General features: G+C 45.5%; 2 protein-coding genes across 2 annotated transcripts; one reads left to right on the forward strand and one right to left on the reverse strand.

Annotated features, from left to right (window-relative positions):
* Positions 1 to 3,098: 3,098 nt before the first annotated feature.
* On the reverse strand, positions 3,099 to 5,567 carry crybb1l1 (crystallin, beta B1, like 1). Its single transcript, XM_056282530.1, has 6 exons — positions 5,464 to 5,567; positions 5,114 to 5,211; positions 4,777 to 4,895; positions 4,394 to 4,526; positions 4,036 to 4,178; positions 3,099 to 3,747 (listed from the first exon to the last, which is right to left on the reverse strand). Exons 2-6 carry the CDS (start codon positions 5,204 to 5,206, stop codon positions 3,576 to 3,578), a joined length of 660 nt encoding a protein of 219 aa, XP_056138505.1. The 5' UTR covers positions 5,207 to 5,211; positions 5,464 to 5,567; the 3' UTR covers positions 3,099 to 3,575.
* Positions 5,568 to 8,002: 2,435 nt separating this feature from the next.
* On the forward strand, positions 8,003 to 11,221 carry cryba1l1 (crystallin, beta A1, like 1). The gene is made up of 5 exons (XM_056289906.1): positions 8,003 to 8,077; positions 8,304 to 8,422; positions 8,887 to 9,028; positions 9,238 to 9,380; positions 11,074 to 11,221. Exons 1-5 carry the CDS (start codon positions 8,003 to 8,005, stop codon positions 11,219 to 11,221), a joined length of 627 nt encoding a protein of 208 aa, XP_056145881.1.
* Positions 11,222 to 15,515: the final 4,294 nt, after the last annotated feature.

Here is a 15,515-nt window from a genome sequence, read left to right on the forward strand (position 1 = left end):
ATGACTGTCGGAACTGCCAGCCTGCATAGGCTAGGAGTTAGCTTAGCCTGCCCTGCTTCCGCGTCCTGTCAGACCACCCTCGGTGTTTCCTCTTCGTTTGAGGCTCCGGTCAGGGCCGCGGTTCTTGGGTCTACAGGATGCAACAGACCAAGCTCCCTCAGCCGACCCAACGGTAGGTATCCCAACCAGACACCATCGACACACTTCACACAACGACACTAAAAACAGTCAATGTTAGGTGAGGCCGCCGCCAGACGGCCCGCGGTGTTATCGGAACTGCCGGTCTGCATGGGCTAGCAGTTAGCTTAGCCTGTCTCGCTTCGGTGTACTGTCAGACCGCCCTCGGTGTTACCTATTCGGCCACAACTCCAGGCAGGGCCGTGGTCCCTGGGCCCACAGAATGCCGCAGACCAAGCTCTCCCAGCCGATATCCAGCACCAGCTCACAGTCATCAAGCGAAGACAAACTTACACAAATTTAGACGCAGACGTGGACAAAGACACTGCATGGACCGTGAGGTTGCCACAAACGTGAATTCATGCCGCCATCTTCCCACACCGTTACTGGGTGAGGCCGCTGCAAACGTGAATTTGTGCCGCCATCTTCCCACACCTGGTTGGAAATTGGAAAATTAACAAAATCTGAGATTGAGGCCATAACTACAACAACTGGGTTACACAAATGAACCGAGGAGATAGCAGTGTTGACTGCACAGGTGTAGTATATAAAATGAGGCAAACAGCCATACCTCACAAAACTGGAACTTTCCCCTCTAACTACATAACCCCTAAACTAATTTACTCAACCCTAGTCTACATGGGATTAGTGATGCCGGGTACTTATGCACTAGAGCTGTATGGGTTTAAGAGATGACCAGGGAACTGGCAACCCCACAAGCCCCATGGGTGTGCCCCTGAGACAACTGCTGCTAACCACGTTCAAGGAAACACTACAGGTTACAACCGACGGATCCCAAAGGGGAAACGCCACTGATCCTACCAGGGGAAAATGCCAAAACAAATATATGCAACCAACACATGCCTTCCCATAGTTCCAAATACTGGCACAACCCGAGGTCAGCAGCAGAATAATAGCCTTACTCTCCCCACAAAATAATCAGAAGACAAAACAGACAACCGACCCCCTCCAAAAGAAAGAACAGCAAGGGCAACAACTCCCACAAAAGTAGTGCTTGCAAAGATCAATTAACACTTGTGCAAAAAGCGCTCCTCAAACAAATAAGCAATCGGGTCCTGGCAAAAGACCGACCGGAGATCCCTACTCAGAAAGAGAAAAAAACAAAAACAAACAAACAGCGGAATACCTCCACCGCTCACAATTAAGAATGTCCCATTGTCACAGGGACAAAAATAGCACCTGGGACACATAGATACAGTGTCTGGGACAATTCTGGGAGCTAGAGAGGGATGAAGAGAGGGAGAGGCGGTAGCGAGAACAAGTGGTGAATGAGAGAAATAAAACGTTATTTTCTGGTTGTTTCATGGCAGCTGCGTTCTAAAACACATAAACTAGCAGAACCTCCATGGTGGACCACCAGAGTGAGTCAATGGAGTGATGCGAGTTTACTGAAACAGTTATTAAACCATATTTATTATACAGAATGAAAGAAACTTCTATTTGGAACAATGGTTAATTCTTAGACAGTTCAAAGTAGAGTGCTGGACAGTTGCGGGACACTGGGGGGGGGGAAAGGTTAAATTTCAAGCCCCGAATACTGCCACTCTATAAGGACAAGCCCAAAAGCAGACTTTGATCACTATAACAAGCGGACAAGCCCCCAATTTGTCATAGGCCAGTTTAACAAGCCATGACAGAGGGGAGACAACAAATCCGGGAGGAACTAAATTTATTTTTAACACAGTCTCCACTAAATACAAATAAGTCGTAAATAGCTCATCAGCTAACATCAACTGGGGAACCGCCTGTTTTAAAAGCTTGGGAGCACTGGGCCCAGGTGCTTCCAGTTGGTGCTGACGATCCCCCGCTCCACCCATCGGGTCTCTGCAAAACAGCTAAGAAAAGATAGACTGGCAAGGAAGGGCAGGGGTCATCACACTGCAGACAAGCATACCTGGACTGTCTGACTTGACGGGTACATAGAGCTGAGTATCATTAGCATAGCAGTGGATATTTATTCCATAGCTTCGTATAATTCGGCCAAGAGGAAAGATGTAAAAGGAGATAGCAGAAGCTCAACAAAGGAGCCCCGGGGTACAGCATATTTCACTGCAGAGAATTCAGATGTAACATTACCATGGAAGATACACTGTGTTCTATCAGAAACATAAAAGTGAAACATAAAATTAACTTCATACACCCACATTCTGAGCTTTGTGCAAAAATCATGCACTCAAAAAACTCTGCCCAATGTGATGCCGAATGGCACAAGACGGTTTATAGGAAAACAAAGGACGCACATTCTACCTGATTTGACTCCAAGCTGACTCAAATTGGTGTGATTAAAAGTGGCTGTTACAACATATACAAACAAGATTCTATGGTGATAACATTTAGGCATATTGTTGGAAATACAATGGTTATGAGTTGACTTGCATGCGTTTACAGCTTTAATTCAAAGTAGACTATCATGCTGTGGGAGAATTACTCTCTGTATACTCTGTTATCTTACAGACCACAAACCAATCACTACATTGGTGTATTCTGACAATAGCTGTGAGAAGTTTGGTGACAACTACTATAATTAAGCTATTTTTCATAGATTTGTGTCATAGATGAAATCATTATAGCGAAATTGCAGTGTGTTAGCAATGACTGCTTTGCTGACAGAGGAAATTGAGGGACAGCAGCAAAGAGTATGACTATTTAGATGTTATCCTAATTTTCTGGCCCTTCATAGTGACTAGTAGTCCTAATTAAGATAACTCAAGACTTTTTATTTGGTTAACTCATGACTACTAAATTTTCTGATAAATATCAAATATCTCTTCCTCTGCTGGTGATTTTCAGGCGAACTGTGAGCATCTTTCCTCCCCTTTCTGCCACTTTGGTAAGTAACAATGCAAAGACCAGATCTTTGAAATCAAGATTTTCCTTTTTATTGAAAACTTGGCCAGGATTCTGTACAGCAGAGAGGGTGTGCACTGCACAGGGTTAGACAGTAGAAGTCAAGGGGTTCTTAGAAACTCAGTTTCCCATTATGCATCATACCCTGAGCTGAGAATCATGTAAAACAGCAAGTGATGTTTCCTTCCCTATTGGGTGCTGCGAAGGACTGCAGGTGAAAGGAGAGGAGGGGAACAAAAAAAAAGATAAAGAATTGGTTGGAAGCAAAGGTCAGACCATAGGGGAGAAAGAGAAGAGTAGAGACATAGAGGAGTGAAGAGTTGTTTGATGTTTTATTTTTTTTTTCTTTTCCGGTCCAGCTGCTCCTTCCATTGAGGTGTTCCATTAGATTAGGGGCGGGCTGACATCCACACCCCTTCCCTGCGCTGTGATCGTAGACCCTTTAGGCCTCAAACATCTCTCCCCCTTTCCTTCTTCCTCCGCCCCTCTCCCTCGCTTCCACTCTTTCTCTTTCTCTCCCTCACCGGGCCTCACTTGCTGGCCATGGTGTAGCAGCCCTGCTGGTGCCACTGCATGTCACGGATACGCCTCACGGACTGCAGCTGAGGATGGCGGGCGCCGTACTCGTTGAAGTGTCTGTAGTCGCCCTTCTCCAGCAGGTACTGGCTACCACGGTATCCAGGGAACTGGTATCCCACCCAGCTGTAGTGAAAACAGAGGAAACAGCGAATGAGTGACAACAGCAAAGATTTTATTGCGTGTGTGTGTGTGTGTCCACTTGCACTTTACTTATTCTGGTTTCGTGTTTGATTCTGTTTATCATTATAGTTATGTCAACTTATCCAGGAGTTGTAAATCCTGTGTTCTCTGCCAGCAGACCCCCTCTTGAATGCTTTTTAGCTGTCTATAAAATGTTTCTCAGAGGCTTGTGATCTACGGGTCCTAATCTCCCCCAATGGATACTTTGCATTTATGGTAAAGGGCACTTACGTTCCACAGCTGACCATGATGCTGCCCACCCTATCAGTGAAGCCATAGGAGAACAGGCTGGGAACATCATCGTCCATAATCTCCATCTTGCGGCCCTTGAACTCTCCCACCTCGAACAGGCAGATCTTGTGCTTCTCGGGGTCCTGTGGGAAACACACAGAGAAACCCAGGGGGTCTGTGAGGGGGCTGGAAGGACTAGGATCAGACAGTCGGGGAGTGAGATAGCCCTTTTTGTCTGATGATTATGTTTTAGATAGGGATGTAAAACAATTCACCAACAAATGTATTAAAGAAAGACATAGAAGAGATAGATGGAGGGCGGCGAGAGATTTGGAGAGGATATACTATGGGGTCTTACCATCTTGACGGGCCTGAAGGACAGCAGGTAGTCGTTCTTCTGGGAGTTGCTCCAGGAGTCCCAGCGAGGGTACTCTCCCTTCTCCAGGATGTACATCTCACCACAGAAGTTCATCTGCTCAAAGCCCACAAAGCTAAGGGAAAAGCAGGAAAATGAGAGGAGACAGGTCACCATGCTATAGATCGAACTGTGCTACCTCAAGGTAATGTGGGGAAGTGATCTATCTATCAACCACACACGGCGTTGACACTTCTACAGCAGCAATTAGAGCTTTCATGTAACGCAACAGAGCCTTACATCTGTGAACACAATATATTTTATGTGTACTCTAATGATGAACGTTTTAGCAGCTCAGCCCATAGATAGTGTTGTGGTTGACTTACGGTCCGCACTCGACGCGCAGGGAGCGTACACGGTCAATGCCCATCTCACACACGTTCATGCACTCGTTGCTAATCTCGACCATGCGACCCTGGAAGTTCTCCTGGTCGTAGACGTACATCTAGCAGGGAAAGAGCACAAAATTAGCCGGTGCGTCAAGGCCATGCTCCACTGTATCGCAGAATATAAGGATGTAGCTCACTTAAAGCCAGTGTATTGTCACAGCTTTGCTCCATGTTCAGTTTCTATCACCTCTGACTCAACCAGACTGAACTAAACTCATTCTCACTAAGTCGTTTTTGGACACAGGAGCAGGGGTCCCATGGGAGAGCCACCCACCTTGTAGGATGTCAGTCCCATCTCAGACTTCTTGCTCTGGGCAGCCTTCCCGTCGGTTTGGGAAGCAGCCTTGGACTTATCTCCACTGGACATGATTACTGTACGGAGAAAGAGAAAGACAAAGAATGAGAGAGAGGCGAATTTATGTGACACATTAAATCAGTGTGTGACTGGGCTACCTCCACCTCAATGAAAAGTACATAGAGATGGACAATGACGGAGAGGCATGAGAAGCCAACTCAACTGTTTAATCAGTCCATGCCATGAAATGTTTAATAGGCCACTAGTACTACCACTTGATGTTAGTTTGCATCTGTGCATACCCACATGTGCATGCGTGTGTATCTTACCTGTATGTGTGTACGATGCGTGCGCCGAGCCTCACTCAGAGAGTGTGTGTGGCTCGGAGTGCGCCCCTGGCTTTTATACGCTGGCGCCTGCCGGAGCGGGATTAGGCAAAGAGAAACAAACCTGCTGAGGTCAGAGACACGAGACAATAGAAGCCCCGCATCATCAGAGAGGGACGGGACGCTCAGGAGGGAGGGGAGAGATTTGATGTTGGGAATAGGAGGAAGTTATCTGTCTTCCCACTTATTAGACTTAGAGAGAGGAGTGATAGTTTAGGGAAAAACTTTGTGGCAACAACAAATTAGTCAATGAGACAAATGCTTTAGAGAATATATTTACATTCGCATTAGCAGGTATATTTCTATGTCAACTATAGGCATCTTGGAGCCCTGAAGAATAATAAAAGTACATAGGTACCTGACTTCAGATTTTAGAAAACCATTCAACTTTTAGTTGATGGATAGACAAATCTCAATTAACATATAATCAGTTATGATGGGTCAGGGCTATGATGGAAGAGGGGTATTAATTGTGGCAGCCATCTCATAATGATTAGTTGGCTAGGCTTCTTGTGGTAGCTTCTTTTCATTTTTGTGTGACATAAAGTTGAAAGTTGAAGTTGAAGTAGTAGCCTGCGAGGCCTTGAGTCTCATCTATCATTAATTTCACTACACCAATAGATGATTTTAAAACCTTGACAGCGAAATTATTTCCTTCAGTTTTTTTAATATTTACCTAATAACAGTGTCACATATGCTTTTTTAAAATTTTGAGATACTTTATTGATCCCTGTGGGGAAATTATCCCCACAGATATATTATAATTGATTATATTATGATATGATTATATTATATTATTGATCACTTTCACATGGATAGAAATTACTTAATACTATGGAACAGTGAGACTCATGACTTTAATCCAGATATGGATTGAATAACATGAAATTTGATGCCAACGCTCTGATTCTTCATCATAATTTTGATCGCTTATGATGCTGACGATCACTTTGATAAGTGATTATTCTGATCGATAATTTTGTCCATAAAATTAAAAAAAATCTTGATTAATTGAATTCTTTGATAGAGATATATATAAAGTATGTAACCTCATAACCTATGTAACCCTCAACACCTGTATGTGCATGTGTGTATGCACGTGCACACCCGTGCCTCAGTTAACAGCCTAACAGCACATGAATGGCGTACGCGCACGAGTGTTTGGTGACGACGATTCCGTTATGTGTGAAACGAGGAAAACCGAGACCACTGCACACGTTCCGTATCGTGTCATAACTCATCCGTCCCTTAACGGCGCCTCCCTGTGCCGCCGCTAATCTCCACATTCCCCATCCCGATCCAGTCCCATTGTGCCTGCGCACACGCCGGACTGCTGACCGGTGCGCGAACATACCAGAGCGCTATTGTTCCCCGCAGAAAACATGCCCGTCGGGCAGTGAGCGCCCAAAGAGGAACGACGCTGTATGGGATATGCTGAGCTTGCTGCTGCTGGTGGTGGGTGGGGTCGGGGGGTCGGGGAGTGGGTGGCGGGTGCAGGACAGGGCCATAGAGAGAGAGCAGGAACACGCGCAGGCCAGCCAGCGGTATAAAACTGGAGCGCCAGGTTCTCCCAAAGCTCTACGCGACACAGGCGTTAGGCGCGTACCACTCCCGACCTCTTCGAATTAAGCCCCGATCCATAGGTAAGGCTCCGGTTTTGCGCATTTAACCCGAGGTAGGCGCAGCCGGTCGGATGGCGGTGGCCTCCATCGATTTCCGCAAAATTAAAAAAAAAAAAAAAAATCAACACAAATGCTGAAAGGCGGAAACGCACCGGAAGCGTCTGGTGCACTCGTTACGGGGTGCACACAGTTGTTTTTACATTGTTTTAAACCCCGTCAGACCGAACTCGTCTCAAATTTTGGAGCGTCGACGGAGAGCACAGCGAACAACACTTTTTTTGTTTCTTTTGCCGCTAATCACATAATCTACTGCCCGCAGTGCGCCATAGAAGTGGCAAAAAAGGCGCAGTTGACACTTTCAGTGCACCTTTTGACCCACCCGCAAATCACATTGACTGTTTGTAGAATTAACCTGTTTTGATTTCAGTTTACTGTTTCAGTGAGATATCAATGGTTTTTTCCAACCATTTAATAATATGTTGTTAGATAAACCCCTACTGCGCCTCTGTACATTTCCTTGTAGATGTTTAAAACTTCTCAAGGCTCCTTGAATGACGCTTAATACTCCCAGTGCCATGCGGCCTTCCTCTTACGGCTGGCATTGTAATGGACTTTTAGGATGAGTCAATAGCCTATTTTGTTTATACTGGGAAAACTGGTTGAACGAGACGCCATTTTAGTTATTCAGGTGAAGACTGTTGACAGAATATGACTTGGGAGAGTAGTGCTGGACACTGTGGATCTATGGACAGACGGACTTTTTAAAGGATATTTCTCCTATTCTCTGACACTGTTTCATCCCCTACACCATCTTATCTCCTTCCTCACCTCTTTCTTCTCTTGCTACCTCAGGAGTAAAGATGTACAGAACCACAAGGTCCCCGATGATCCAGCCTCTGGTCAACTCGGGAATGGGCGTGGCTCCTTTCTTCAAGGTGAAAACGCACACATGCACACACATAACTATACACACCTGCTTCCAACACATTAAATATCGGTCCAAAATATGGAGGAGCCCATGGAATAACTTCTACACCATGGTTAACGTTTGTCTGATCTGTGTGTCCCCTGCTTAATGCTAGGACGTAAAGACAATTCTTTCTGTCTACTCACGCTCTCCTCCTTTTGTTTTCTCATCCCCGGCACGTCTCATGTCCTCAGGTGACTGTGTTCGAGCAGGAGCACTTCCAGGGCAAGTGTCTGGAGTTCACCTCCGAGTGCTGCAACATCCAGGAGTGCGGCCTGGACAACATCCGCTCTATCAGGGTGGAAAGCGGAGCGTAAGTCTCACAAATTGCCTGCCGTTTATGGCGATGTGATGACAGAATGAAACTAGCGCCAACATTTAGGTCAGCAAAAGTACAAAGTCACTAAATATAAATAGGGGTTCACTTCGACAACAGTACCGCAACACACATATTTTGTCTCACTGAATCACTATTTTAGTAATTACTAGTGATACTTTGATTGATTGATGATTCACCTAACAAAGGACTTAAAATTATGTGCTATCCATCAGTAAGTAATATTGCTTATGGTTATGTTGGTGCTAGCTGTCATTTTGGTTAAAGAGCTGTCATCTCTTCTTAAATGGTGGATATTGTGTTTGGGAACAGTTTCTCAAAAATTAAATGATATAAACTGATACATGGTGATCTGTGGACATACGTACCCCCTCACACTTTCAACCATTTCTTTCTTTTTCTTTCTTTCTGCTCTCCCTTCCTCCCCTTTCTCTGTAAAGCTGGGTGGGTTTCGAGCACCATGACTTCCAGGGCCAGCAGTTCATCCTGGAGAGAGGCGAGTACCCCCACTGGGATGCCTACAGCGGCTCTCTCTCCTACCACGTGGAGCGCCTCATGTCCCTGCGCCCCATCTACTGTGCCGTGAGTTTTCCCGGACCGCTGTGGGCGTGTGAGAGTGAGATAAAGCGAGAGAACGCGAATGAAATACTATTCGTAGCACGGCTCCATTACACAGGTTGCTCAGTCGATCTCTCAAAACAGTTTCCGAGGAGCTTCATTTACTATTTCTGAGTGACTGCGTCTGTCTGCGTGTGTTTGTCTGATGCATCACCTCTCCTTCCACCCTCCAGTCCCACCAGAGCAGCCGTATGATCATCTTTGAGAAGGAGAACTTCATGGGCCGCAGCGTGGAGGTGTGCGACGACTACCCCTCTCTGCAGGCCATGGGCTGGTTGATGCCTGAAGTGGGCTCCATGCATGTGCAGTGTGGCGCGTAAGTGACAGTTCCGTGTTACATTTGCACTTCACATTTACAAATTTAGCAGACGCTTTTATCCAAAGTGACTCACACGAGAGTCAGCAATCAGCAGATGTCATCAGCTAGCATCACAGAGTGCTACACGGTAATCGTATCACAGCCAAGACTGCATGTCAAGAGGCATCAGGAGGCGGGGAATAGGAAAATCAAAGTACAAAGTAGATGTACATTGCTACAAGTCAGAAAAAAGGGCAAATAATGTTGTCAAGTGCAAACAGAGCTCAATAGTAGACACCAACTGTAATGGTGTTTCAGTGAGTATGGTCACACCAGTAACAGCTGGTGCCAATTCATATTCATAGCAAAGTTGTGTCATCAAAATTTTCTTGTTGGCATGTGGGAATTAAAAATTATACATGCTAGTAAAAAAAAGGGCTCATCCATCTCTGTAACTTAGTGATGCTGCGCCCCTCTGTGGACAGAAGCGATAAGTGTTTCATGGAAGAACAGTTATATTTGGCATGAGCGTTGCCTCTTGCTGCAAAGGCCAGCAGTCACCCTCTGGTAGGCTGTGCCTTTGTCTTGAAGAGAGGAGTGAGAGGCTGTAGCGATGTTTCGGAAAACCAAGTGTTTGCAAAACATGTGGTGATGCATCTCTAATTGGGCTGTTAAGGCTGGGCAGCAACAGAATATTATCGTTTAACACCTTTCGATGGTACTGTATCGGGATGAAATTTGGATAGTAATATTGTGATACACAATTCTGTTGTCTAAATTACTGACGATGAGAATCTATTATCCAGCATTTCTCACAAAATGAGGTCTGAAATATTTAAGGGAATATTATTGGAAAACTAGTTTTGGTTTGATATTGTACTTAACATTACCAAACAATCTAAAGTGAGGAACTTCAGTTGGTTTCTTCTTAAGCAAATATCATGACATATTACATCACGATATTTAGTTTAGTTATTTGGTTACAAACTATTGCTGTTGTGGTTGTAACATAGGTATATAATATAGCATGTAGCAGTGAGGTGGATGGTAGGTAAATATATGGTGTATACTTCTGGTACATAAGATAACAGTGTAATATAGTGGGAGTATATAACATTGTATATGGCATGATGGGTTGTGGAGTCAAGGCATGGTATATGGTATCGTGTACGGGCAATATAAGCAATAATTTATAATATATGGCCACAGGTTGTTGATTATTCAACAATAACAAGACTATAGTAGTCGTGCTATATCCCTATATATACCGGTTGTGCATACATGCTCGCTTCCAACGTCCTGGTGTTGTTCCATTTAGTTCTTGTTCTATTGTTTTCTTTTTTGTGAGCGATGTCTGCAAATGCTGGAAGCTGCTGTGTAGTGGAGTCAGATTCCTCATGTGCATAGGCACGCTTGGCCAATAAAGTTGATTCTGATATAGATACTGTGTAAAATTCCCTCGGATTATCACCCAGCATTAGTGGCTATGTATCCTATAAATCACTCCATCGGCATTTCTGAATCTGACCTGAAGACAAGTACTGAGAATCATTACAGGGCAACAACCAATCTTCTCACTGATGGTCTCATTTGATAAAGTCGGTCACAAAGTGGGATTGATAAATAATCGATGAAAGACTCCTCACAGCAGCTTTAGATGACAAGCTGAATTAACTCATGCGGGCTTCATGTCCCTATGTTCTCCCCACAGCTTTGTATGCTACCAGTACCCTGGATACAGAGGCCAGCAGTACATCATGGAGTGTGAGAGACACAGCGGAGACTACCAGCACTGGAAGAACTGGGGATCTCACTGCCAGACCCCCCAGATCCAGTCTGTCAGACGCATCCAGCATTAAGTGGGATGAAAGGCTGAGACTGAGGCCCTGGTGACAGCCATGGCCCACGGACAGCGTACGCCCCCAGACCCCCTTTCTGACTACCTTTACTCTCATCCTCTCATTCTCTTACCCTCTCTCTCTTTTCAACCTTTCCCTACCCCACCCCACCCCACCCCACCCCACCGACCTAAGCAACAACAGCCGCCCCAAACTGACTCACTGTTACCACTACACTGACTTACAGCCGCTCCGTAAGTGTGATAAGAAGCAATATCACACTGTTAAAGCACAGGGATATACATAACTCCATACACACATGTACTGTACTCTGACAGGACTGACACACCAATGTTAACAGTGTCTTTTTATTTTGGTTGGAGGCACCTAAACACACACAGACACAACTACATGCCATGTACTCCCACCTGGTCACATCTAACTGCTCGCCAAAGCTGGACAGGGAAAAAAGTGCGACGACCCCCTCGCCATGTTTTTCCACATGATGGAGGAGAGCGGCGCCCCATCCTGATGCACATCCATCCATCCTAGTTGCACTTAGCTATCCTCAGGGCAGCAGGGCAAACAGCTGAGACTGTGTTGGGGTGCAGGCCAGACGTGTTTTGCTGTTGTGTGCAGGAGGTTGATCCACGAGTCGACAACTAATAAACTCATTTTCACTGCATGCCTCTGTGTATCACCTTGATCATTTATGCTTATGCAGTATTTCTTATTCTTTTTTCCTGCAGTCCTCTTGGCCATAAATAAATGACAATTATTAGTAGAGAAGGGCTGGGCGATAATGATAAAAACCAAACAATCTTTTTGACTGAAGACATCCATGTAATGTGACAATATTTTGCAGATTACTATTAACGCTTTCACTATGTTTACACAAAAACTTTTCAGAAATGATCATTAGTTATGTGGATATGATGCGCAAACAGGCAGAGGTATCCATTGTTCATTTCACTCATTTAAAACAAACAAACAAGTTCAGAAATTGCATCATTTCACTGTACTGCAGCCTTTAAGATCAGGGAATGACGCCGTTTAATTTATATTACAATAAACAAAATCCCGCACAATATCGCTATTATATCACAGTATCATATCGATATATTGCCCAGCTGTAAAGGTTGTTTTTAAGTCCTAAAACATTATCATGGTTATGAAGTTGATATAAAAAAAAATATCTGGCTTCAAATTCATTACCGTCCTAAATCAAGGAGACACGGTTACTGTACTTGAAGAATGTTAAGATAAATTGGGAACTAAATCATATTTAAAATGGGGGCTGGGGGGTATTATGGAAAACAAGCGTTGTCTAGTCTTGGGGCGGACTTTGCCAGCAGCAAGGAGTACCGTTTTCATGCTTTCACAGCACTTGACTAGCGGTCTTTTATTTGTTTAACCAGCTTTTCTTGTATGACAACATGGCACCAGCGGAGAAGCAGCTCCAGTTGCATTCACTTTGCTTTATCTTGTTATGCATAAAAGCTTGTACTCAAATATACTTATTGTCACAGCTGCCTACCCCCCAGGACTCATCCTTTTCTCCCCAGTCTCCCCAATTGTCTCCCTGATCTTGGCCACTCCCACTGCCCTAGTGTCTCTCTCCTGTGCGTATGTGTGCTTCAGGATTGGAGGCAGGTGTGCGGCAGGCAGAGCAGAGGTCCATCACCTGCATCTCATCTACTGCAATCAACCCTACGCCTTATATACCCAACCTTGCCACACCCACCTTGCCAGATTGTAGTGCTTGCTCAGTTCAGTCTACGCTGCCAGCCTTTATGTTGAGACCTCATCCAACCCTTGCTTTCCGTGTTCCCCCATAGTCCTGCCTGCTCTGCCCAGCCTCTGGTCATTGGTCTGTCTCCATCCATTCATCCATTATCCAAACCACTTATTCTGCTCTCAGGGTTGCGGGGATGCTGGAGCCTATCCCAGCAGTCATTGGGCGGCAGGCGGGGAGACGCCCTGGACAGGCCGCCAGTGCATCACACAGGGCCCACACACATTCATACTTAGGGGCAATTTAGTATGGCCGATTCACCTGACCTACATGTCTTTGGACTGTGGGAGGAAACCGGAGCACCCGGAGGAAACCCATGCAGACACGGGGAGAACATGAAAACACCACACAGAGGATGACCCAAGACAACCCCCAAGGTTGGACTACCGCGGGGCTCGAACCCAGAACCTTCTTGCTGTGAGGCGACCGCGCTAACCACTGCGTCACTGTGCCACCTGGTCTGTCTCCATGCTTCCCAATTTGATCGAGGTTCCCCCCTCCCCAGTGAGCTCTTGCCCTGGACCCAGTGTTCCCTGTCTGCTCCTCGTTCGCTCGGCTCCTCATCTTGTTTTGCGTTAAAAGACTTATTTTATTGAAACCCGGCCTTGAGTATGTCTGTGTCGGCATATTGGGTACAGCCTTGCAGCCCTGGCCAACACTTACACTGCCTGTATTTAGGAAGGTTATCCACTGACAGACCCTGTGTGTGTGTGTGTGTGTGTGTGTGTGTGTGTGTGTGTGTGTGTGTGTGTGTGTGTGTGTGTGTCCTAGCTTCATTCCACAACATGCTGTTCCAGTGAGGTTTTTTAAAATTTTGTTCAGAACACTTCATAGACAGGATAATTCACCAGATTAGAGGATTAAAAAAGTTCATACAACTTGTCATAACATTTTGTGAATCAGAATACTTTATCAACCCCCGAGAGGAAATTGGGTCCTATTACAGACACTCACGCTCTAGTAAAGAAGAAGAAGAAGAAAAAAAAAAAGTAAACATATGTGCACCATGCTCCAGCATATAACACCCTATCTATACTGTATTACTGCAGCATGAAACACACGGCACAAACACCTGACAGGGTAAAATAAGTATAAGGGCCAGTTTAATGACTACTGACTCAGTGTCCGACACTCTGAGGGAGGAGCTGTAAAGTTTGATGGCCACAGGCAGGAATGACCTCCTGTGGCGCATTTCAGCAGAATGAGTCTATCACCAAAAGTACTCCTGTGCCTGACCAGCACGTCATGGAGTGGGTGGGAGACATTGTCCATGATGGCACACAACTTTAACAGCATCCTCCCCTTAGAAACCGCCGCCAGAGAGTTCAGCTCCACCACCACAACGTCACCGGCCTTCCGGACCAGTTTACTGAGCCTGTTTGCATCCGCTACCCTCAACCTGCTGCCCCAACACACAACAGCAAACAGGAGAGCACTGCCACCACAGACTCATACCACATCCTGAGCATTGTCTGGCAGATGCTGAAGGACCTCAGCCTCCTCAAAAAGTAGAGACGGCTCTGTCCCTTCTTGTAGAGGGCATCAGTGTTCTTAGCCCAGTTGTTCACACCCCCAGGTACTTGTGATATTCCAGTGTCCACACTGAACCCCTGGATGGAGACAGGGGTCACTGGTGTCAAATCCCTCCTCAGATCAACAACCAGCTCCTTTGTCTTAGTCACGCTGAGCTGCAGATTGTTCTGCTCACACCATGTGACAGTTTCCCACCACGGCCCTGTACTCAGCCTCCTTGCCCTTGCTGATGCATCCGACTATAACAGAGTCATCAGAGAACTTCTGAAGACGGCAGGACTCTGTGTGGTAGCTGAAGTCCGTGGCATAGCGGGCGAAAAGGGAGAAAGGACCATCCCCTGCGGAGCCCCAGAGTTTAGGGGTGGGAATCTTTCGGCATCTTACGATTACAATTGGGGTCACAATGATTCAAAATCGATTTTCGATTTAAAAGAATTCCCGATTCACAATCGATTCAAGATTTGGTACACAGGGGTGCTAATTTCAGGATCTACTCCAGTCCGCTGTGTGCTAAGAAAGGCGGTGTGGCAAATTATGGCATGAAAGCAGTTATATCAATTGACTGCAATAATGTGAACACACAGAGGCAAACCTAACCTTTCTCAGTAAAAAACCAGCGTGATGGTATGTCGTGCTTTGGCTCAGTTGTCTGGCTCATAAATCTAAAGCCTTTATTGTCGACTACGCTGTAGGGCCGCAGGTCTTTTGAAATGAAACAGGCGACGGATCTAGTTGGTTTTTTGTGGTGCTGTGTGCGTTGGTTGTTTGTTAATGTTGCAGGAGGTCGTTGTTCCACTAAACAATGTGTTCCTCTAAACAAAGTGGATGGGGAGATGTGTTCCTCTAAACAATACCCCCAAACATAACGCCGTCAGGTTAATTGTTTATTTACTTGAACTTCATTTTGATTTAAATCAATATGATGGTTAACTTTTGTTTGTACCTGTAGTAATATGAACGAGTTGTTACCATTTTAGCTCGTTTTAT

Source organism: Lampris incognitus, chromosome 1 (genome assembly GCF_029633865.1).
Source record: "Lampris incognitus isolate fLamInc1 chromosome 1, fLamInc1.hap2, whole genome shotgun sequence".
Taxonomy (NCBI): domain Eukaryota; kingdom Metazoa; phylum Chordata; class Actinopteri; order Lampriformes; family Lampridae; genus Lampris; species Lampris incognitus.

Excerpts from the sequence above, each read along its gene's own strand:
- crybb1l1 (XM_056282530.1), bottom strand. The coding sequence starts at position 5,206 with ATGTCCAGTGGAGATAAGTCCAAGGCTGCTTCCCAAACCGACGGGAAG. Across the intron at positions 4,896-5,113 it reads TGGGACTGACATCCTACAAG|ATGTACGTCTACGACCAGGA; the intron begins GTGGGTGGCTCT and ends TTTCCCTGCTAG. Across the intron at positions 4,179-4,393 it reads CCTTCAGGCCCGTCAAGATG|GACCCCGAGAAGCACAAGAT; the intron begins GTAAGACCCCAT and ends TGTTTCCCACAG.
- cryba1l1 (XM_056289906.1), top strand. The coding sequence starts at position 8,003 with ATGTACAGAACCACAAGGTCCCCGATGATCCAGCCTCTGGTCAACTCG. Across the intron at positions 8,078-8,303 it reads GCGTGGCTCCTTTCTTCAAG|GTGACTGTGTTCGAGCAGGA; the intron begins GTGAAAACGCAC and ends TCATGTCCTCAG. Across the intron at positions 8,423-8,886 it reads ATCAGGGTGGAAAGCGGAGC|CTGGGTGGGTTTCGAGCACC; the intron begins GTAAGTCTCACA and ends TTCTCTGTAAAG.